Here is a 23,213-nt window from a genome sequence, read left to right as displayed (position 1 = left end):
CGGTTACTGACCTCCTGCACCGCACCTTCCCTGCACCGCGCCGCACCGCACCGCGCCGCACCGCACCGAGCCGCACCGCACCGAGCCGCACCTTCCCTGCACCGCACCGCACCTTCCCTGCACCACGCCGCACAGCCCCGCACCTCCCTGCACCGCACCGAACCGCGCCGCACCGCGCCACACCTTCCCTGCACCGCACCGAACCGCACCGCATTTAATTAACTGCCTCGCCCGGTCCAGTGATGATTTGATTATTTCGGCCAGCTACGGCTAATTTATTATGCACCCCATACTCATCCTGTGAGCCGTAGTTTATTATGCACCCCATACTCATCCTGTGAGCCCGTTGTTTATTATGCACCCCATACTCATCTTGGTGGATGTTTGACATCAACTTTTACAATTTATTTGCAAATCTTATAATTAATTATAATGTGTTGCTCACATCCGTCCTGTCTCCGTCCCGGACCCAGGAGTCCGTCTCCCGTCCATATATCACCGCACCCGTCTCTCCTGCCAGATACCGTACTAAACTGGGGCCAGATTCACGAAAGCACTTACGAACGTGTACATCTTTCCTCAATCTTTGACGGCTTTGGTTACATTTATTAAACAGTTTACAAGCATGAAAACTTCCCATTCAACTGTTGTTATTGTTATAAACAGCCTCCTGGTGCTTCGGAGCTCATTAACTGTTTAATAATTGGAAACAAAGCCGTTAAAGATTGAGAAAAGATGTACAGGCTCGTAAGTGCTTTCGTGAATCTGGATCAAGAGGTATGCTTTCTCTAGGTTTGCTTTCTCCAGGTATGCTTTCTCTAGGTATGCTTTCTCCAGGTATGCATTCTCCAGGTATGCTTTCTCCAGGTATGCTTTCTCTAGGTATGCTTTCTCTAGGTATGCTTTCTCTAGGTATGCATTCTCCAGGTATGCTTTCTCTAGGTATGCATTCTCCAGGTATGCTTTCTCCAGGTATGCTTTCTCTAGGTATGCTTTCTCGCAGTACGCTCCAGGTAACATGTTCTGTCCAGACCCGGGTCACGAAGCATTACACAAGGTTGCTAAGAATGTTGTGATAGGCTGGGGGGGGGGAACACACAGCTGTTGCAACGAAGGTCTTTCCCAACATTATCAATTTTTGTTTATCATGGAGGTGATTGTGTAACGGGTTTTATTGTGTTTATCTATAACGTGAACGGGTGTTAAAGGCTTGGTAGCTCGCTTCTGTGACCCAGTCAGATGGCGCTTATCGCCAGAGATATTAACCATATTTATATAAAGTCTGAGACATGTGCTTGAGTGGCACTCAAGCAGCGGGGACACTATGAAGGCGATCACGACCCTCCTGTTTCTCTTAGGTGAGTGGTCTCATGAATTTCTTAGATGAGTGTCTCCCATGAACTCCCATGAGGGACCTGAACTCCCCGCCTGCCTAGTTTATATTGATTTGCCACTCAGCAAAAATTGCATCTGTTCTGCCTAACCAGAAACGTATGAACCCAAGCAACCCACCGAACCTAACGAGGTCGAGGCATAACAAAGTCAACATTTCGGTGCTTTAAATGTTACTAATACGTTGCACTTCTTAACGAATTGGTCGATTCCGGTCTTTCAGGCTGTTGCGGTTGGAGCTGCCACGCCACAACGCTGTACGAGCAAGTCAAGAACCAAAATAAATCAGGTGACATATATCTCTTGAGTCTTGTCAGAAAGTTGGGGTTGGTAGGAAGTTATGGTAAATAAGAACACCTGGGATAGGGACAGGGGGTGGATAGATACCTGGGAATCTGGGATAGGGTGGATAAAAAACAATTCGGATAGGGAGAACGGGTGGATAAAAATACCTAGGTAAAGGGTAAGGGTGGATACAGGTACCTAAAATAGACGTCATCACATTGACTAAGAATAGTCGTCATCCCATTGACTAAGAATAGAAATCACCCCATTGACTAAGTGCTTACAATAACCGGAAGTTATTTTAAATTTTAAATTTGAATAATTTTAATGTCAGCCCTTCGCTGCTAATATGCAAGCCCTTTAATCATTAAAGAATGTGTAGTGGAGACATTAATAATCCCTCCACTACACATTCTGCCTCTTATATAATGGGTAACTGAGCTATCTCTTTAAATAGTAAACAATATATTTTATAATATTGGTAATGTAAACACGAACGAGGCGAGAGTACTGTTAGATTGCTATTTTTTTTAGCAATGATTCCTGGCGGATGGCTGCTACTTGTTTTGGGTGACGTATTGCAGCGTGTTTGTCACCTTTCGTGAGTGTCGGTGGACGCTGCCTCATGTTCGACATGGAGAACCAAGATACGTGGGAAGAGATGCGACAAGTGTGCCAAGCTCTGCACGCCGACCTGGCCAAGGTGGACAGTGCCGACCTCCTCGCCGATATCGTCGACTACATCCACGTTCATGGTATGTGCTCCTGATCTGGTGAAACATGTTCATGGTATGTGCTCCTGATCTGGTGAACCATGTTCATGGTATGTGCTCCTGATCTGGTGAAACATGTTCATGGTATGTGCTCCTGATCTGGTGAACCATGTTCATGGTATGTGCTCCTGATCTGGTGAAACATGTTCATGGTATGTGCTCCTGATCTGGTGAACCATGTTCATGGTATGTGCTCCTGATCTGGTGAAACATGTTCATGGTATGTGCTCCTGATCTGGTGAAACACGTTCATGGTATGTGCTCCTGATCTGGTGAAACACGTTCATGGTATGTGCTCCTGATCTGGTGAAACACGCTGATGGTATGTGCTCCTGATCTGGTAACACGCTGTGAAACAAATACGGGGGTTGACAAATTCCTTGTGGAAGAATACAACGGGAAACATGAGACAAGCATGTTTGGGGCACCTTTTTGGAGAACAAACCACAGTCGTGTATCTTATTTACTGGATATTGTAAGAACAAGTGATACAGACACAAACCAATTTAAAGAAATAGCAGTGTGAGGGGTCGTGTAGTAGAGCACGCTAAATAAGAAAGTGGTAATCGATTTGAGAATGGTCCAGGACGGACCGAAATGTCATCGTCCCTTCACTTTCTAGTGTGTGGTTTGGTCAACATATTTCAGCCGTTATTGTGACTCCTCGTCTGCAAATAGTGGTAGTTAAACACGTAACATATATGTTACATTTATGTATTTAATTTACAGATCTACCGGCTACTTTCTACGTGGGAGGGAGGTACAAGGAGGTGGCGGGTGAATGGCAGTGGGTAGACGGTACCAAGGTGAGGATGGGCACCCCGAGCTGGTACCCCTACGACGATGGTACCCAGGAGCCTAGTGAGGCATCTGATGCTTATTGTATTATTATCTATAGGTATAGGCAATACTATCTTGCTTCAAGCATGTGTACTAACTTATTCTCGGCTATATGTGAAGCGACGTAACGAAATAAGCCGAATGAAAATGAATTATATGAAATGAGAGCATCAAGCAGCCTCGTTCAAGGAATAATGGACGCGAAACGTCTTACCGCCTTAGTTACTGCTGTTATCGCTTACACTTTCTACTATCTGATGCACGTTTTCTCATGTTCACTACTGGCGGAAACCCTCTTTTGCAATTCACGTATAAATCACACATCAGATTAAATATATTTTTCATAATTTTTAAACAACTGCATCTTTTATCACACAACGAATATTCAAGTCAACATTTCACACTAACTGGTGAAGCATTTTTATAAAATCAGGTGCACATGCCAAGGTAAACATTTTCCAGAATAGAATGCATGGACAAATTATAGTAAATATGTGCTAGATACTACTTAAGAAAATGTAATCTATTGTTAATATTCTATGGTATTTTATTATCCAGTTTTATGTAGAATGAATGACTATAATCCCAAATAATTGTTACAAGTAGACTATAAACTTGCAAAGGTAGCGACCTAAAAGGTTCCCTAGAAATGTACTTATAATCTTATCTGAGACTACGGGTCCTCATTTTAACCAGTGATGGTACCCTTATATGTACACAGACATGTCAGGAGAACCAAAGCACACAAATGAACAACATATTTACGATGAATGAGGGGTAAATATACATATGTGAGAACTATCTGCAATGAAAGCGACAAAGCTCTCTCATGGGTAACGAAAGAGGTGACAAATCCTAGTAATCGAATACAGTACAATGATACCTCAGTCAAGTCTGGAAAGCTGCCAAATAGTTGGAAAATGTGTGAGCTTTTTATATTTTTTTATTGGCTTGTTCTACACTTCCTTTGAGGAAGATATTACGCTTTTTTAAATGTTGTTTAATATCAACCAAGCTTTTTTTGCTAGTTGTATATAAGAAGGGGTGCAACTGTTCAACGTTTCAGTATCGCACCCTACATAGAAAGGGAGATATATATTTTTTTTTCCAACGAATTTTACCCATTTTCAATAATTAACTACAACCACACGTTTCAAATGACATCATTTCTATGACACTCATATATCATATTAGCATATAATAAAGGATTTGGCTAAAAAGTATTATCTAAAATATGTTTATTTTTACTAATACAAGTACTCAAAGTTCCCCAAAAAATATATGCCAATATTTCATGTTTGCAAATATTTTTAAAATCAATAAATGAACTTAGGAGTAAAGTGTTTTAGGATTATTGAAGAGACATCAACTCTACATATAAGGTGTAAATTTCATGTAAATTGAAACAAATGAAAGAGGAGATGCAATTTTGTTACTTGAAATAAATAAGATCAAACACTCTGCCACCTGTGGTTGAAGTTGACTTCAACCAATTTCCTCCAAAATTTGCATCGTTTCAGATAGGCATACGTTTTGTAAGGTGTATAAGTTTCATGCAAATCGGCTGATAAAAAATAAAAAAAAATGAGGAAAAATCTATTTTTTTTTTTATTTTGGCATAAAACTGAATATTAAAATACTTTATTATATGCTATTGTGATAGCTTAGAGTCATAGACATAATTTCAGTTGACACTTTTGTTTTATGTTAATTTTTGACCATTTTGGAAAATTTTTGAAACATAATTCAATTTTTTTTCTCCCTTCCTATTTATGCTACGATGCTGAGACTTGGGCCAGTTGAAACAAATTGTATATACAACTAGTCAAAAAGTTTGGTTGATATTAAACAACATTTAAAAAAGCGTAATATGCCCCCTTGAGGACGAGACCATCCAGGGCTCTCGGATTGTGGCAAGTGGTTCAAGAAGCATGGATCCAACTCATCGAATAAGGGGGGGGGGGGGAAAGTGAGTTATCTCATTCAAATGCCTTTATTAATTAAATTAGACAAGCAGTTTAACATTTGGATGGTCACATACGCTAGGAACACAGATGACCTTTAATTATCCTGCCTTAAAGCCGAGTATGTTGGAATGATAAGTTTTCATTTTCCATTGGAATCTATTCTGGATCATTATTTGCTTTGAATCTACTGTACAGTACAAAAGTAATATGGAACGGTATTTGCCCACTAATTTAATCTTGGTAATTGTAATATATTATTAGTTTCTTACAATTTACATGGGAACTTACCCTTTTCCAATTGCTTCTTAGTTATTTATCTATTAATTATTAATTTATATATACTCCAGTTTCTTAAACTGCTTGTGCTTTTCATTTTAGAACTAGCCTGACAGTGGTTGTGCAAAAGCGTTGCTTCCCATTATTGGCTCACAGGATGTTCATGGATTCCACAATAAATTAATGAGCACAAGAAGTAGAGAATAAGACTAAACAGAACCATGTGATGATCAAACCACAAATCAGAAAATTAAAAAGCTAGTCTTCTTCATTTTTGTAATTTCTTCCACCCCTCTTATCTGCTAAGATCCAGGAACTCCCTTTCACCACAACCAGACAAGCCAGGGTCATTCAAAGATTCTCTCTCTCTCTCTCTCCTCCACCACGGCAAGTGCTTGACCCCTGCAAATGTCGTACAGTAACGACTTTCTCTAAACTATTAGCCAGCCACCATTTTCTTAAATATTAACATAACCTATAGTGAACAAATCCACAAGGGCCGCGACGAGGATTCGAACCTGCGTCCGAGATCATATAGTGTAACCTTCTAGCTTCCTTCCCATTAACACCTTTCTTATTATCCCCTCAAAATAGGCTAGAAGTTTACAACGTCACACGTTGGCAGTACTTTAGACAAACTGACACTCCTATATCTGTCATTTTACTTGCTCGTACTCCAACCCTTGTTCCTTAAACACACAAGCTCCCAGGGTCGTAACAATGTGAAAGGGGGTTACGGCAGGGAAGCAACCCAAGAAATAATCTACTCCAACAGTATAATTCGTCTATAATGTGAAATCTATCACTTTATCATTCTTTATGGGAGCCGGTCGGCCGAGCGGACAGCACGATGTACTTGTGATCCTGTGGTCCCGGGTTCGATCCCGGGCACCGGCGAGAAACAATGGGCAGAGTTTCTTTCACCCTATGCTCCTGTTACTTAACAGTAAAATAGGTACCTGGGTGTTAGTCAGCTGTCACGGGCTGCTTCCTGGGGGGTGGAGGCCTGATCGAGGACCGGGCCGCGGGGACACTAAAGCCCCGAAATCATCTCAAGATAACCTCAAGAAGAAGATCATACGATACAATAAAAAATAAAGTATAGAACTAGACACACCTACTAGTCCATGTAGACAATCTCTGGAAAACTTTGGCCGTCTCGGTATCGTCCAAAACGCCTGGAATACGTTGAATATTTTCACTGAGCCAAACTATCTGCCGACAGAACTGCTCTCATGTTGATCAGCGTCCTTCGCTGCACAACACGGCGGCTGGTCATTGCCTCATACCCAGGCAGCACCAAGACAAACACACATATAGAGCTGTAAGTAAGGAGGACAGACCGATGTTGTTGACACTTGTCTCAAACTGGACACTGGTGGGTTTCCCAGGCAGTGTTGCCACGTGCCCCACCACGTCACCTTGATATATCAAGCATTTTAATCCAAATATATCGGAAATTATTATCATTATTATAAACTACATTACTGCAAATGATGCTATCAGATATAACATGATGAACGTATTAATGTATAAAGAGTATGTATATGTATTTATTGCCATGTTTTAAAATCTAAGGGAAACTTGCGAAACCTATTAAAACATGTAATACAAATTATTCTTTCACGAAAGGTGAGGAGGCAAATAAATCCACTAACTAGAAAGTATTATGACGGTAAATATACAGTTTAGTTCATTAATTAAACACCTCATACCTATCCTGTAGCGGTACTGGGGCAAGACTGACAAATTTTAGCCATTTAGAGACAAATCTGAACTCAAGCTGCATGACATGGCTAACATCTTATTACACACTCAGAATGTTCGGTGTAAGATTATTGTTCGTGATGAAAATTGCTTGAGCTACCGCATTCCTTTGTGTGTATTTATACCTCAATAAACTTATTTGAATTTCAATTTCAATTTGAATCTTATTGCTAGTGACAACATTTCTGAAGTCCCTGTATTGTATTCATATTTTGTTTCTAGTATATAAATGACATATCTGAGACCAATATATAAGCTGTGAAGTTTGAAGACTAATGATTGAAAGATTAGAACATTTGAAGACAATGATTCTGTAATACCCGTATATAAATTATTTAAGTACCTTCCTTCATTGTATAATAATTTAGTGTAAATACATACATGTTGCATTGCAAAAAGTTTGTAACTAGTTGACATTATAATGATATGGTGTGCAGGTTAGATGCAATTGTTAATGTAAAAATCTCCGCTGAGATCTGATTAAGACCTTTTGTGTCCTCTGTATTCCTTTTTTGAGGAATACAGAGGACATCCTGTGAGCTTCCGCTCACAGGATGATTATGGGGTGCGTAATAAACTAGCCGCCTCCAGCGGCAACAATTAATCGTTGCTACTAATTTTTTGAAACCCCCCTTCGAATGTGAGTGAACATAAGAATCAAAATACGGAAACTCTTTTTCGAGAAAAAGCTTTGAACGTAGCAATTATGGCTACAGGTAAAACCTTTGCCGGAGCTGGAAACTCATGTAACCTATAACGCTCCTCGGACCAAATGTGGAAGCCATGCTAAGTTAGGAATATATATATAGTAAAAGCCAGAAAGTGAGGCTTCCCCAAGGTTCACAAGTTGTGAAGGCTGGACTTAGACACATCTCTTTCGGGGACTTCTTCCTCCTCTTCACTGCCTGTAGAAGACAATTGCTTCCTGAGACGTGAGAACTAGCTCACTTTGTTTTCAAAATAAAAAAATAAAAAATAAATATAACATTTCGATTTTACTTGTGTAGCTTACTATTGTCTTATCTTGAACAGCTAAACCACTCCTCTGTAGCCTATGAAATTGTGTACTATTTAGAATAGGATAGCATTGTATTATGCTATATGACAATATGTTGTATTATACTAAAATGTGAATGTTTTGTTACCTCTAGCTTCAAGAGTATGATCTCTAATATAATATTGGCAAAACGGGGCATGCTGCACTTAGTTATCTTTACCCAACTATCATCATATGCTTACCCTAGTTACCCAAAACACACTTATCTCTTCTTATCCATTTTTCCCAGTCCTCCTGAGAGTTCCCAACGTCACTAAACTGTTATACTAAAGGGCTCGAACCTAACCAACCCGAGGATCCATAAACAAAACACGGGACATCACGTTAATCTTGCGAGCCGCTACCATTTTAAGTTCATCAGCTTTTGCCATTAGGTAAAGTATACGCTAAAATGCGATGATGTGCTATAAAGAGGTACAGCACCGCTTCTGTGCCAGGTAAGTCCACTACGGGGTCATCATAACCCGTGCTACTTGCCCCGCTCCTGTGCCAAGTAAGTTACGGGCTCACCATAGCCCGTGCTACTTGGAACTTGTTCCGAGTAGCTGAATCTATAACAACATGCTATAAAGGAGGACGGGTTGCCAGTTCCACCATGATACAAGGGCCAAACATAAATACAACGGGTCTGTAGTAACGACCTTGTGGTACCAGCGGTGGTTATGAATCTTAGGGATGTGATAGCATTACTCTAGCTGTGGTCGACATTATTATGAGCGCTTTTAATCATAAATTTGTATAGTTATTTCGCTCTTCGGGATGATAAATCATAATACTTTAAGGCGTCAAAAAAGCTTTGAAAATACAAAATGAGTAACAAGCTATATAGTAAACTGTAAATTGTAAAATAAATGTTAAGTTAACGGTTAATTCATTACACATTTTATTCGCTAACACATTAGGACAGAAATAACACATTGTGGCGTCCCCCTTTTTTACGAGTCCATAGCTTTTTCACTGCAACTACACCCTTGTATTTCCATTCTGTTATTAATGTAAATAAACTACTGTACAATTGCTCTTCTAACCTTTCATCCGACGCCCACTGCATGGGGTGTTCATTATAAGCAAATTAAATTATGAAACTAGCTCACCACATCAGTTGCTTAGCATAGAGATTGTACTTGTGGTTGTTTTTGAACCTATTGGTCATATAATATAATTGAACTGTGTAACTAGCTTATCAGACTATAACTTGCTTAGCTACATGAATTTTGTGGTTCAGTCCCTGAGCCTTTTATGGCTCATGTAACCTTTTCCACTACCGCCCACAGGATGGGTATGGGGTGCATAATAAATGAACTAAACTAATTATTATTATTATTATTATTATTATTATTATTATTGGTATTGTTATTATTATTATTATTATTATTATTATTATTATTATTATTATTATTATTATTATTATTATTTATTATTATTATTTATTATTATTAATTTTATTATTAGAATTTTTTGTCCGTGTTGTTATATAATGCTGGAAGGTCACTGGGTTTGTCTCACATTCACAAATTGCTTAAATAACGCGACTGCAAATGGAAATAATAACGTAAAATAAGTTTAGTTTTAACTGAATAACGTAATTAATCCTGATGGTTTTATTTGAACTATTGTGACATTAGTTATGTATTTAAAGCATTAAATTGGCAACGAATGCGACATGTTTACTCCCGTCATGGGCTACAGCGGAGGCGAAGGTGTTGCATCAGGTGTGTGGCGTCTTCCACCTTATTTCTCACAATTACTCCCATATTTCTTGCACTTGAGCGACATTTTTAATATCACTAGTCGAGGTAAGAAGGTTACGAAGTTTCTCCAGTTATCTGCTAATGTTTATTGTGCGGGAAAATACTATTCTAAGCTCATGGGGTGGGACAGTAGTTTCGTGATCATTATCAGGGCCCATATTTGTTTTGTTTTATTTTAATAATAATAATTAGTTTTAATGCTTGTAAAAGCCATTTATAAATGTGTGGGAGGTTGGGAGTGATGTGGTTAGTTTGGCTTCAGATAAAGCCCTTACAGGCAACATGTTATCTATTATTAAAGTTCTACATACTGTACAGTTTTTTTTTTGTTTATTTCTTATAAATAGGCATGAGTAGGTTGTTTTAGGGTGCTGCTAGAAAGAATCATTGTTAGTTTTTTTTTTTAACCCTGAAAAGTGGCATATGATTTTATCACCAACAGATGGCTGCACATACTTGGCTATTTATTATGACGAGAGGATCTGGTTTATAAGATATAAAAACTTTATTTTTTTTTTTTTTTTTTTTTTTTAGCCTAGACTCTTGGACACAGGTAGTTTTGTCACACTGAACGGTCAAAACTGACAAGCAACTATAATAATGTTTTTTGTGGACAAAGAGTTATGTTTTTTGTGGACAAAGAGTTAAACTCTATTCTTCGTTTGAGATCTGTTGATTATATATAAATAAATATTTACTTCAGTGCAAGAAAATCGACTATGAATTTAATTTGGTTAATATTTAAAGAATGCATAATACTGTATGAGCTTATGTTTATTAGATTATTAAGAAGTATCATTTTCTCCTACTCTAGGAATATTGCTATACACCAGTATCATGGCAGCCATTATGGTATATTAAAATCTACATGTTTATAGGAATTACTTATTAATGTGAAATGCCAATGTGTTTCCTAATATGATAAAATAATAATGAATTGCTGTCTAGCTATAAGAATATCTATAGCTTTCTAACCATCAGAACATATCGTCTTTAAGGGGGTGACTAATTAAATTGCAGAAGTACGTAAGACTTTGTAGGCTATGCGACATTTTTTTTTATTTTTCCACTGTTAGAAGTTGAATTGTGTGAAACATTATGGTTTCCCTGATTTTATAATCATCCTAGGTGATGAGATTTGATAATATTTTTCATAAAATATTAATTATTAATTACACAGATGGAAATGGCTGGCCATGGGCGACCGATTGTGGATGCAGAGGAAGTGAATAGAATGGAGAGATCAGTGTTTCCAGTTGCCCTCACCAGCCGTCTCCAGACTAACACTTGGCGCCAAGTGTTTACATCTCTGCGACCTCTTGTAGCGCACACACGTCAGAGAACACTCAGTACTTACGCTCGCAGGTACTATATGTATACTGTATATATGTACTGTTGAACTATGCATATACAATGTATGTGTATATATGTAGAGTGACGACGTCAATATTTGCACTAGCACCATTCCTTCTCTCCATTTTATCCCAAATCCTTATCCTCATATGTCTTTTGAAAGCTACATGTTTGTAATGGCATTGTGCATTCTTCTGATAATTACCTTTTTAAGTACCTTATGAAATACTTTCAGTAGGACTTGGTATTCTACCTGCAGTTGAACAAATTTTTGGAGGTGTTCATAAATTTTAATTTATGAAGACCTTTAATTTTTCTAGTCAAGAAAAATTGACTAGATTAGTAGTTATCGAAAGTGAATAAACAATTATAAAAATTAAAGTCATACATGACAAATGCAAGATTTCTTGAGCTTTTCAAGCTTAGTTTAGACAGATATATGAATAACTGTGGTTGGATGTAACTAGGATCTGCCTCACATGGGTCAGTAGGCCCTCTGCAGTTTCCTGAATTCTTATGTTCTTCGCACACACACAAGAAATGTTCTAATTAAGCATACTGTACCTTAACAAGTGTATAACATAAACTCACTGCAGAGATAAACTAAATTTTGCAAGGATGAAAATGAGGTTTCTCCGGATGAAAAGAAAAACACTTAACTGAATCTTGTCTCAAACCTGCTCATCACAGGGAAGTGTTGAGAAGAATGTGATGGCTCAAGTTAGATGATCTGAAGTCGATGCTGGTGCTGCTATCTGGTGGCAGTCAGGGACTAGTGCCCAGATTAGCAACTGGAAGTTTGTGAGAGTACTGCACAACTTAGTTGTACTGTACAGTACAGTACAACTTTGGCATTGTGCGCCAAATATGGTTTGGAAGGCTTAAGATTGTTTATGAATGAACTGTCTGTAGTAATTGTGTACAATGTTTGGAAAGATTTCTGTTGTGCCAGTGCAGCATGTTGCCCCCACACTATCACAGTTCTTTCCAAAGGGGACCTTGTTTTATGGAGCATGAGTGCCATGCTCTGAATGATCTTTTGTGTTAACTCTGCCAGATTTTTAGGTGCTGGAGGTAGAAATGCCTATTTCTTGAAGCATATTAAAAAGAATGGTTTCATGTTTTTGTGTGTGTATACAGAAATATACACAGATGCACCCCAATTATCATAATTCATTGAAACCAGATACAGTACTGTCCAATAAGTCCATAGTGTCCTAATCCAGAGATAATTATTTGCACATTTTGATATAAATATCACATAGAAAAGTATGTTTTATATAATTTATCGTAATTATAAAAAAAATTGTCAGCAATTCTTGGTAAGTTGGATTTTCTCATTTATAAAGTTTCTGTAGTTGTATATAACTTTATATTATTTCCTCCAAATAGGCTTCACCAGCAACAACATAGTATTCAGTCCAGAAGACCTCAGCACGAAGGTGAAGAGCAAGCACATCTTTACATTCCCCCACCAGACTTACATGCTGAAACTAATAGGGAAGGAAGAGGAACTGAGGGCAGACATAATGTCATTATTGACATAGAGTCTGGTGACAGTCCAGTTAGACATTCCCCAAACATTCCTGGCATTTCAGCTCTCTCACAGTTGGCACATCCTGAACAACATACTTCTAACCATACTGCTGAGAATGTTACTGCTTCTTCAGGTGCCTCCAATGCCACTGAGAATGAAAGTTCCTTCACTATTTCTGCTGAAGCAAATCCCCTGTTATCAAATGGAAATTCAGATGTAGCTGCACCTGTAGGAGAAATTGGGAATGTTGCAGATACAACTGGTGGGGATGGCACTGGTGCCTCTCCCAACCGGTAAGTTTGTTTATTTGTTATTTAATGTAAACATACTATTTTATATAATTAATAAGGAAGTTTATAAAAGCATACTTTTATGTAACTAATAGTTTATTAAATATCTGAGCATATTCAATCTGTTTCACTTTGGGAACAGTAGAGTTTTTATTTTTGAAGCATTGTCATTAAAGATATTAGTATAACTTCAGATTATCTTCTCCCAAGTAGGCAGCATCTTCTTTACTTCCATTTTATTAAAATTAGCAAGTGGAATTCATTAAAAAATTACAGTTCTCTTTCAGATGTGTTGTACTGTATTTAACATTTAGATGCAGTTTAAATGATTTTGAATATAACTATTCAATGCCAACTCCCCCACCCCCACCCCTCCCCCAAGAAATTGAGTTCCCATGGGAAGCAACATATCTAAATATCAGTATGTAAGCCATTATATATTTCAAGACATAAAGATCATGCAATGCAGATTTGCTTCCCACTTAAAACTGCATTATATTATATACTGTTTTAACCCTCAAACCTCATGCCAATATTCTGTACTTTGCTCCTCATAAGCATAAAAATATATACAAAATTAAAAAATTTCTTATTTTGTTAATTAGCTTCAGAAAGCACAAATATCATAAAATTGTCTACGGATTGCGGTTTATCTGTAGTGGATTCATGAAATTCCAATATTTTGCTCGCTGAAGGTTGTGGTGGGTGGTGTTGGTGCTGAACGTTGAGGTGGGGTGCCACGTGGCAGTTTCTCTTTCCATATTTATCCACCTTGGTGAGAAGAAATATAGCATTTGTGGAAAAAATGCAATAATAACAGGGTACAGTACTGTATATAATGTTCCATAATAATACTGTTGCTTACTTTCTGCATACTATTATTGATCTTACCAAGTAAGATCGAAACGCTATGCGCTTGCCCGAAACACTATGCGTACTAGTGGCTTTAGGTATTGTATGTACTACCTCTATCTTTAAATCTAACAGAATGTTTGTAACTCTGCAACTATGTACAGTATGTACTGTTCCTAAATAAATTATTATTATAATAATAATAATAATAAGTGAATTACAGAGGAGTTCACAGTGAGGAGCTTATTTGGCAAGTGGGAGATGTATTTTGAATATTAAATAACTTTTCATTGACTTAGTCTAATGTTACTTAAATGTGACTCATCATTTTGTTTTGATAGTAGTGACGGTGAATCTTTGACGGAGCTGCTCAGCCAGTTCCCAGAGGTTCGGAGTGGACTCTTGGTCGCCTGGCAATACTGTATCTTTTTCTTCATAATTCTTGCCAAAGCTGTGTTTGATCATGTGACTGGTAAGACATTTATATTTCGCTCTTCAGTTTAATCTGTTTTGGAATTTATAATTTCTTTTTGTTACTTTATAATACTGTAACTTCCTTTTGCTCTGATATGGATTCATTCAAGTAATTTCTCATTGCTGTGCTTGATGCTTATTTGACACAGCGATTTGTTTTATATTCTGTTTTCCCGTAGACATTTTAGCACTATAGCAGTCCGACTCCTTGCCACATACCCAATGGTAAACATTCTGGGCCTTTTAAGCCCCTGTTCAGTGATGCTTAAGATGTTTAAACTTTTTTTATGACAAACATGATGTTAAGAAGTTTTCAAATGCATGTTTTAGAGTAAAGATAGAAAAAAAGTATGGATAACAAATGATGTATCATAGCACTGAATATGTGACTTTAGACATTTCAACATTCCTCATTTATTTTTAAACATACAAAAAATATAGAAATGTGCATACATTACTGGTCTATATAGCTGTAAAAAGAAAATGAACATAATCTTTATATTTGTTTCCTTTAGATAATTTGCTAAGCAAAGAGCTTAATAATGGAGTCTACAAAACTCTCAATTCCTGCAGGGCTGATGGTCATCCTAACATTAATTGTTGGGTTTTTATGGAGTAACAATATTGTGAAGAAGGCAGTAGCCCAACAGGGTAGACGTCCCATCAAACCACTTCTGGCATTGCTAGTGAACCTACCAGCTGGTGTGTTCTTTCTCTACTACTCGTACCGAAATGACAAGTTGTTCTACAGGTAAAGATACTACAATTATAAAATTTACTTGCAAACAAAATTGTTTAACAAAATTTTAGGCAATAAAATTCACTGTTTAATTTTGATCCTATATTTTTGTTATCCATGCAAGAGTAGTGTGTGTGTTTAAATAAATGTTGTAGTTTTTTTAAAAGTCTGTGTTTTCTTGACAGCTGTAAACTGTTTGCCATTTAAATTTGTATAATGTAATCAAAAGTTCGCGTTAAAATTTGTGTCTAATATACATTTTGCATTTATTGTTATAGTGCTCTGCTAATTCCTCCCGACCATGAGGGGTATGGAGTTATGGACCTCATGTGGATTGTCATTGTGTCCGACTATGTTCTCAAGCTAGTGACGGTGCTTGTGAAGACAGTCATTACTCTTATGCCGCATTCCATCATGCACTACCAGAATAGGGTATGACTTTTAACAGTATGAGGCTAAACTATACTAAATTATACTAAACTAAACTAAACAAGTACTATAATAACATCTTGAAACATGAGTGGAAATCAATTGTAAAGATATCATATTCATATAAAAATTCATAAAATTTGTGGATTTGATTAATAAAAATTTGTGAATTTGCTTAGGATGTTGGGACTGAGTTCACAGATGGAGGCAACATTACAACTAATAGTTGGTGACTGGAAAGTCACGGAGCATACTTAAACCCAAATTCTTTGCTTTTTTTTCTGCTGCAGAGGTTTTTGTTATGGACCCCTTTTTCCATTGAAAATAAGATTTTGAGGCAAGATCATAATATGCTAGGTGTAGTTGAGTCTCTTTATAGACAGGTTCTCTTGGAAGTTGTCCTTCATATGACAGGGTGAAATTAAAATTTTGCTCAATGAAAGCAGCAAATAGACCGTGGGAAATATAAGGGTATAAATGGTAACACATTTAATGTGGCTCCAAATCACATTTTTTTTGATAATTTTTCTAGATGGGCTCAACATTACAAGAAACAGTTGGAGCCTTGAGAAAGCAATTGGAAATATTTAAAACCAATTTTTTTTTTTTTTTTTTTTTTTTTGAGTTGGCAAGGTTTTTGTTCACTCAGATATGCCCCCTCCATAGTGTTTCTTTGTCGTAGTGAGGGGGCTTGCATACACCTCCCAGGGACCGTTGAGGGTTACCTTCACCCCCTTTCCTACCTCTCGTTGTACAGAATGTTGTACAAAGTTATACATGCAAACGAGCACAAATGTAGGGGGCTTGTTAGTCAATTGACCACTCGCTGGAAGGGTCGCCTGTGAGGAGCTGCCCTAAGTGGATGATTGGGTGTCCAGGCTGGGGCTAAAGGGAGAATGGGGCCTTTGCACCAGTGTGAGAGAATGGATGAGGCAGTAGGACTTCCCTGTTAAAAAGGGGAAGCACTGCTGCCCTCTTCCTGCACTGGCCAGTGCTCGACCTTCCCTGGCTGCCCTCTTCCTGCACTGGCCAGTGCTCGACCTTCCCTGGCTGCCCTCTTCCTGCACTGGCCAGTGCTCGACCTTCCCTGGCTGCCCTCTTCCTGCACTGGCCAGTGCTCGACCTTCCCTGGCTGCCCTGGTAGGTGATATCCCTTGGTTCCAGGCACCAGACTTTTAGAATTGATGCTGCATGGAAACTGAACAGACCTTTTTTTTCCCTATGCCCCATGTGTGCTCTTCTTCTCAGGATTGCTGCCTCAATTGCGGTAATGCCCACTCTACCTTCTCCTGCACATGTATACACTACAAATTTGAGGAAGCCATCCTCAGTTTGAAGCACCGCAATCGCTTGTCTTTTCCTGAGGCAATACGCCAAGTCCACCATCTCTCCTCTCTCCTCTTTCGCTTGTGTATCTTATGCTCGTGTGCTGCATTTCACCTCTCCTCGCCCTTCCCTCCTTTCTCAGTCTCACAACCGTTTCCAGGCCTTAGACGCGGACACGCCCACCGCCGCCTCCCCTGTTTCTTTATGTTCTGGACAACAATGGGGTCCTCCTGGTTCTCCATCTGGTGTTTTCCTCCTTCCTTCCCAGTCTGCCACATCTCCTGTGTCTTCTTTCCCATCTCCCCCTGATCCTTCTTCCCAGCCCTCTTCCCTGTCTCTGGGCCCTCCACACCGTCTGTCTGTCCAGGCTGTTGTCCATCATCCTCCTGGCAATCTTCATGTTGTTTGCTCCCATTCTCCTTCTCCTGTTGAGGCACTAGAGACTCGCCTGGTACATTGTTGCTGGCACGTCTGTCTCTTTAAGTCAGAAACGTAAGCCTGGCTCCTCTCCTTCTTCTTCCCCGGCAGGTAAGAAGGCATCACATTCTTCCCTACCCTCCGCCTTCGACTCTCATTGCATCCCCCTCCCTTTTCGGTGGTTGGGCACCCTGTCCCAGCTATAGTGGTACCTTTAGCCTTCGATCTTTCTTGGTTACTGCCCTTGCAGAGGTTTGTTTCTGCCCCCACCCCCCTCCCCCTGCTTCCCTTGACTGCCCCTCTCCATTGCCTCCTCCTGCTTCGGACCCTCTCTGCCTGCCTTTGGTCTGTCCTCCCGCTCCCTTAACTCCATCATTCTTGCTCAATTTACCTATGCCCCCTAACCCTGATTTCTCTGATCCTTATCTTCTTTAGTATACTGTGTTCTTCTTTGCCTTTGTTTCTTTGTTCTTCTCTGTTGTTGTTTTCTCTCCTTTTATTCCGACTTTTACCCAGTTATTCATTCCTTCATCCTTGCTCATTGGCAAGGTTGTTGGTCTTCTGTTACTGGTAACAAACCGCATGCTCTTTCAAGTAGTGTGTTCCCATGGCCTACCACCATCACTGGCAGTGGGAAACGGCTCTGGTGAGGTTGCGTATTGGCCATAATTGTTTACCTCACAAGCACTTAATGGGGCGCCGTCCTACTCCTTATTGTCCATGCTGCATTGTCCCACTTACAGTCATACATATCTTTGTTGAATGTCCTGACTTCCAGGACGAACGTGTGTCTTGCTTCCCGACCGTCCCTAGCGGTCACTTGTCCCTCGCTAGAATTCTTGGTGAATCGGATCCCTTTGATATCATTCGCCTTATGCATTTCTGTTCTCATATTGGCATCCTTAGTGATATTTAGTGCACTATGATTATTCTGCACATTTGATGGTACGACATGGCCTTCCAGCTTGGTGCCTTCTTTTGACAATTACTTACTTACTCAGATATGGCCCGGTTACCGTTTGAAAAGGAGTTATGGGGCTGGGTATAGGAGAAATGAGCTAGATGTGTGGTTAAATTTATTTACAGACATATTTATTTGGTAGTTGTCTGCAAAATTTTAATTTCAATCTATATTACAATGTGAAATTAGCTATAGAGCATGGGACATGCATACTGTAGGCATCTCTGGTTGCATCGAATCTCTCACTGCAATAAACTGGGTTTGTTTCAGTTCATTTTGTTGCCCAAGCTGGGCAACAAAAATCATTCGAGAACTAAGTTGACTCTCATACCAGGAACGTTTGAGGACTAACAGCACCTCAAACCAGACCTGGCAGGGCAAATCTCATCGAAACTTTTAAAATACTGAATAATTTGGAGGATATTGAGCCAGACCCATTTTCATAAGGTCACATGCAATGCAAACAAGGGGGCAACGGTTTCAAGGTCAACAAGCCACAATGCAGAACAGAAAACAGAAGATGATTTTTCACATTTGGTTTAAACCCATAGAGCTGCCTAGCATCATTTATGGCTACAGAAGCCATAAATGCCAAAACAGTGCTGAATTTACAATAAACATTGAAAAAATTATCAGGACTAATGTGGGGGGAGGGGAGGGGACCTTAGTGGCCCTCGGGTAAATTTCTCTGGTGCTTCTTTCATGGAAGAGAATGCACTATTTCTTGATCCTTCCTTGGCAGTAGGGTATAACCACCTCTTCACTACAGGAGTGCTTCTTTCCCTAACAACATTGGTTACAGCTGGTGGTGGAGTGCTTTTGATTGCACTCTCACCCAAACAACTATTAAGGTTTCATAATGTGTGGTTTCACATCAACATCAGTCTTCCTGCATTCCTCTTATGTTGGAGAAATTCCACAATTGTTGATAGTATTCCTGTAGAAGAATGGCACTTGACACACCTAAGTACCAGGCTCCAGAGGCTGGAATGATTGTGTTTGTCTTTGTCGTTTATATGTGGTGCTCTGATATTGCAGCCAGTAATATTTGGTGTGGTGAGTGTGTACCTCATTGGCCAAAATAGTCACATGACACCATCAAAGTTTCTAGACTGTCCACGGATATGCTATTTTGTTAACACAGACTAACAAAAGAAGCATTCTAATACTAACTTAAAATGACATGTTATACTATTATATAATTTTAAAATTTTTAGAAGTTTTGCCATTTTATTATCAGGAATTTGTTGATTAATAATTATTGTATTTTCAATTTAGATATATAATTTGTTATATCTGATTTGCTTTGCAGGGCAAATACTTCTTGGTGGTTGAGATGGGTTCACAGTTATATCGATCCTTGGCTCCCATCCAGCCTTGGCTGTCATATCTGCTTGATGGATATGCTGGACCACGAAAAGTACTTGGGGTTTTCCTGTCAGCTACTTACATGGTTTGTAAGGGTCCTGACATCGTAGCCAAAATGAAGTGCTTTCAGTCTGCAATTGTCAAATTTATTCATAGTGTGGTAAGTGTTTTTTCTTAATCTGAGATATTTTCTAATAATATTTGTTGTAAAAATTTAGTAAAATGTTAAGTTCAGTGCTTGTATATTGGTTAATTTATTACTGCTCTTAAATTTACTTAAAGTTAGTTCACCCCTAGTAATATTAGGGTCTTGTAGTACAGTTGGCTTCTTTGTTGAATCACAATTGAGGATCCCGAGTTTGATTCCTGGGCAAGACAGAAATCGTTAGGCATGTTTCCTTTCACCTAATATCTCTGTTCACCTAGGTAACTAGGTACCCAGGAATTGGGCAACTATTGTGGGGTAGCATCCTGGGAAAGACAATAAAATATTTGACCTGGGTGGACCTTGGTACCAGCCTAAAGTGAGCGAGTGTGTGTGTGTGTGTGTGTGTGTGTGTGTGTGTGTGTGTGTGTGTGTGTGTGTGTGTGTGTGTGTGTGTGTGTGTGTGTGTGTGTATTTTAATATTTGTGCCTGCAGGATTGAGTTATCTCTTAGATACCCCTTTCTATATCTTTGCAATGGTAAAATATGACAGTACATGTACAATACTTTAAAATATATCATAATATTTTTAATTTTCACAGAATTATGGTTGCACTCCAAGCAAATCTCAGCTTGAAGATGCTGGAGGCCTGTGCCCAATTTGTCATGATGATTTCCTTCTACCAACCATGCTCAGATGTAAGCATATATTTTGTGAACAGTGTGTTGTCACTTGGTTTGACCGAGAACGAACCTGCCCAATGTGCAGAACGCAGGTAGCAGATGATCCAGCTTGGAGAGATGGCAGCACTTCGCATTTTCTTCAACTCTATTAATGTGAAATGATGGTAAACAAAGACATGTGGATGCTATGTTACATATCCTAAAACCTAAATTGCATTAATTTCAGAGAAGATTTTTAAATTTGTTTCTGTTATTATGGTGTTGTTCTTAACCTTTTTATTGTGATGCTTCCATTTCAACTCTGGTTCCATCTTGGGTCAATATGGGGTCAGAAAAAGGTTGTAGTTGGGTTTTAATACATTTTCTGTAAAAAAAAAAAAAGTTTTCCCATTTTATAATAGGAAATATGGCCCAAGTAGCTTAATTCCAGGCCAAAAATGTTCCAAAGACACATATTATAATAATGTAATTACAAACAGTATACATACTGTACTGTCTGGATTTTTAAATTTTTAATTTTTGTTGTAATAAAGATGTGTTCTCTCTATATATACTATACCATGAAAAATTGTTCAAAAATTTTTTTTAGTTTAAAAAAATATAAAAATAAAAAGGTAAATTAAAACAGCTTTTGAGTGTCATTCAATACCAGGTAATTAGTGTTCCCAATTCATAGACTATCTCCATAAATGCAACAGAAGGATATACCCGTCTAGTAATTTTATGTTGTGCGTGTTAGTTGCAAAATACAACTCAAAATTAATTATCTTCTAGTTACCCCCTCCCCCACCTCTACATTGATTTTGTTGTTGTTTATTTTACATCTATAATGAGGAAAATACTCAACAAATTTGCCTTTAATCATTGTAGCATAATAGTAATGGTAAGCGAGTCTTTTTATCAATGAAGGATTTACATTCAAAATCTAACTCCAAGTTTGAAGATTGAATTCAATATACTTTATTGCAGTACAATGTGACTTCAATTACCCAGACCAGTTGATATCTCTGGATGTTCACATAACCGAAAAGCTACATAATCAAATGAAGGTTGTGAAATTTTTTTTATATTTTGATATTTGTTTTTATTGACATGTGAAAAAATACCTGTAATAGATGTTTTAACAGGAATCCACCAACATATGTGTAGTAAATCATTTAAATTTTGTTGTAATTTGGTATAAGTAAGTGACCTCTGCTGCCAAATTGCACCAAGACATTACAGATAATGGAGAATAATCCCCCATTAGCTGTACATGCTCTAGCTAATGGGTGTGAAGAACCAGAAATTTCTATGTCCGAATAATCCAAGATTGATGCAGATAATGGGAGTTTCCACTGTACTATGCAGTTTTTATTGTACTCTATTTGTGGTGACATTTGATTCTGTCACCAACAGATAGGAACACTCGCCAGTTTCAAGGTCAGAGGACCCAATGGAATGTTACATGATTTGGAAAATGCCTAGACACCTGGAATTAAGTAGAATATAATACTGTTTAGCACGGAATTCTGAGTGAGTAGTAGTGATAATTGTTTAATTATGCTTGTTTAATTTTATATTGGGTGTGAATTTTAATATTTCTGTTACTTATTGTACCATACAGTACATTTTTGTTGGGGTGAATTATGTCCTTTTGTGAGGTAGAGGAGAAACCCTAGTATTTGGGATTAAAAGAGTTTTGACTGGACATTACTGTATATAAATGTGAGGCTTCATTTGATTTTCACTGTGTACTTAAATAATTAATATTTCCTAAGGTCTGTAGTTTTTAGTGCTTAAATGATAAGCATGAAATGTAATTGGCAGTGATTTAGTTTTTATCAGTCTGAAAGAGCATCTTGTACAATTATTAATCTGTATATTGTGTGGTAGTGGCATGTGCCAGAAAAGTGACTGTACTTTCGGGACCACATGTATGGTGTAAGCAATGTACAGCAGCCTACTGTAATCAATATGCAAGGCACAAACTTTCATTTTCCAAAAAAATCAACACGTGCCAATGTTAATGAACATAATGATTACATCCTAGAAGTTTATTACATTTAAGTACAGTACTACAAAATATAATTTACAATTTTGGCAAAAATATTAGTAGAGTACAGTATTCAAAGTAACATTTGCTATTGCATTGAGTTTGACCATTATAAATTTTCAGCAGTAATTTTCATTAAAATTAAAATGGCCAATATGATTATTAATGCAGTAAAAAACAAACATTGAATGCCACCCTGTATTACACTGATAAAATGGCACATTGGAAATGATTATGTATGGTTGTTGCACAATTCTACAAATTGACTAAATAAGATTTTTTATTTGAATTTAATCAACTACAGTATTCTCTTGTGTCTATATAAAGTATACCTTCCTTTATTTCCCTAACTAATTGGAATATTTGATTATCTTACTGTTTGGTCAAAGTCTTTTATAATCTTTTTTTTTAATGCTAAAGTCATCCTGTAACAGATATAACAATAAAATTCAACATACAGTAATTCAAATAATATTTAGTAGCACCTGTGGTAAA

At 38.0% G+C, this 23,213-nt stretch overlaps 3 protein-coding genes across 7 annotated transcripts in view; 2 read left to right on the top strand and 1 right to left on the bottom strand.

Annotated features, from left to right (window-relative positions):
* Positions 1 to 7,528, bottom strand: part of LOC123766221 (zinc metalloproteinase nas-4) — a 30,394-nt gene extending 22,866 nt beyond the window's left edge. For all 3 annotated transcript variants that reach the window (XM_045755221.2, XM_045755223.2, XM_045755222.2), the window contains exon 1: positions 6,651 to 7,528. The gene's annotated coding sequence lies outside the window, so the exon portion shown is untranslated. The remainder of the gene's footprint in view (positions 1 to 6,650) is intronic.
* Positions 1,210 to 3,828, top strand: LOC123766222 (hepatic lectin). Its single transcript, XM_045755224.2, has 4 exons — positions 1,210 to 1,358; positions 1,616 to 1,681; positions 2,262 to 2,432; positions 3,180 to 3,828. Exons 1-4 carry the CDS (start codon positions 1,325 to 1,327, stop codon positions 3,416 to 3,418), a joined length of 510 nt encoding a protein of 169 aa, XP_045611180.2. The 5' UTR covers positions 1,210 to 1,324; the 3' UTR covers positions 3,419 to 3,828.
* A 2,385-nt stretch (positions 7,529 to 9,913) lies between the features above and the next one.
* Positions 9,914 to 21,311, top strand: LOC123766223 (RING finger and transmembrane domain-containing protein 2). Of its 3 annotated transcripts, none has more exons than XM_045755226.2 (8): positions 9,914 to 10,069; positions 11,289 to 11,473; positions 12,854 to 13,291; positions 14,482 to 14,612; positions 15,188 to 15,365; positions 15,632 to 15,785; positions 19,799 to 20,014; positions 20,602 to 21,311. In XM_045755226.2, exons 2-8 carry the CDS (start codon positions 11,289 to 11,291, stop codon positions 20,833 to 20,835), a joined length of 1,536 nt encoding a protein of 511 aa, XP_045611182.1. In that variant the 5' UTR covers positions 9,914 to 10,069; the 3' UTR covers positions 20,836 to 21,311. The 3 variants fall into 3 exon arrangements, with proteins under 3 accessions (XP_045611182.1, XP_045611183.1, XP_045611181.1); XM_045755227.2 differs by having other exon boundaries at positions 10,004 to 10,153; positions 14,485 to 14,612; XM_045755225.2 differs by having other exon boundaries at positions 10,005 to 10,153.
* The last annotated feature ends 1,902 nt before the right edge of the window (positions 21,312 to 23,213 follow it).

Source organism: Procambarus clarkii, chromosome 9, assembly GCF_040958095.1.
Source record: "Procambarus clarkii isolate CNS0578487 chromosome 9, FALCON_Pclarkii_2.0, whole genome shotgun sequence".
In the NCBI taxonomy this organism is placed as follows: Eukaryota; Metazoa; Arthropoda; class Malacostraca; order Decapoda; family Cambaridae; genus Procambarus; species Procambarus clarkii.
This window is presented reverse-complemented; position numbering and strand designations above follow the sequence as displayed.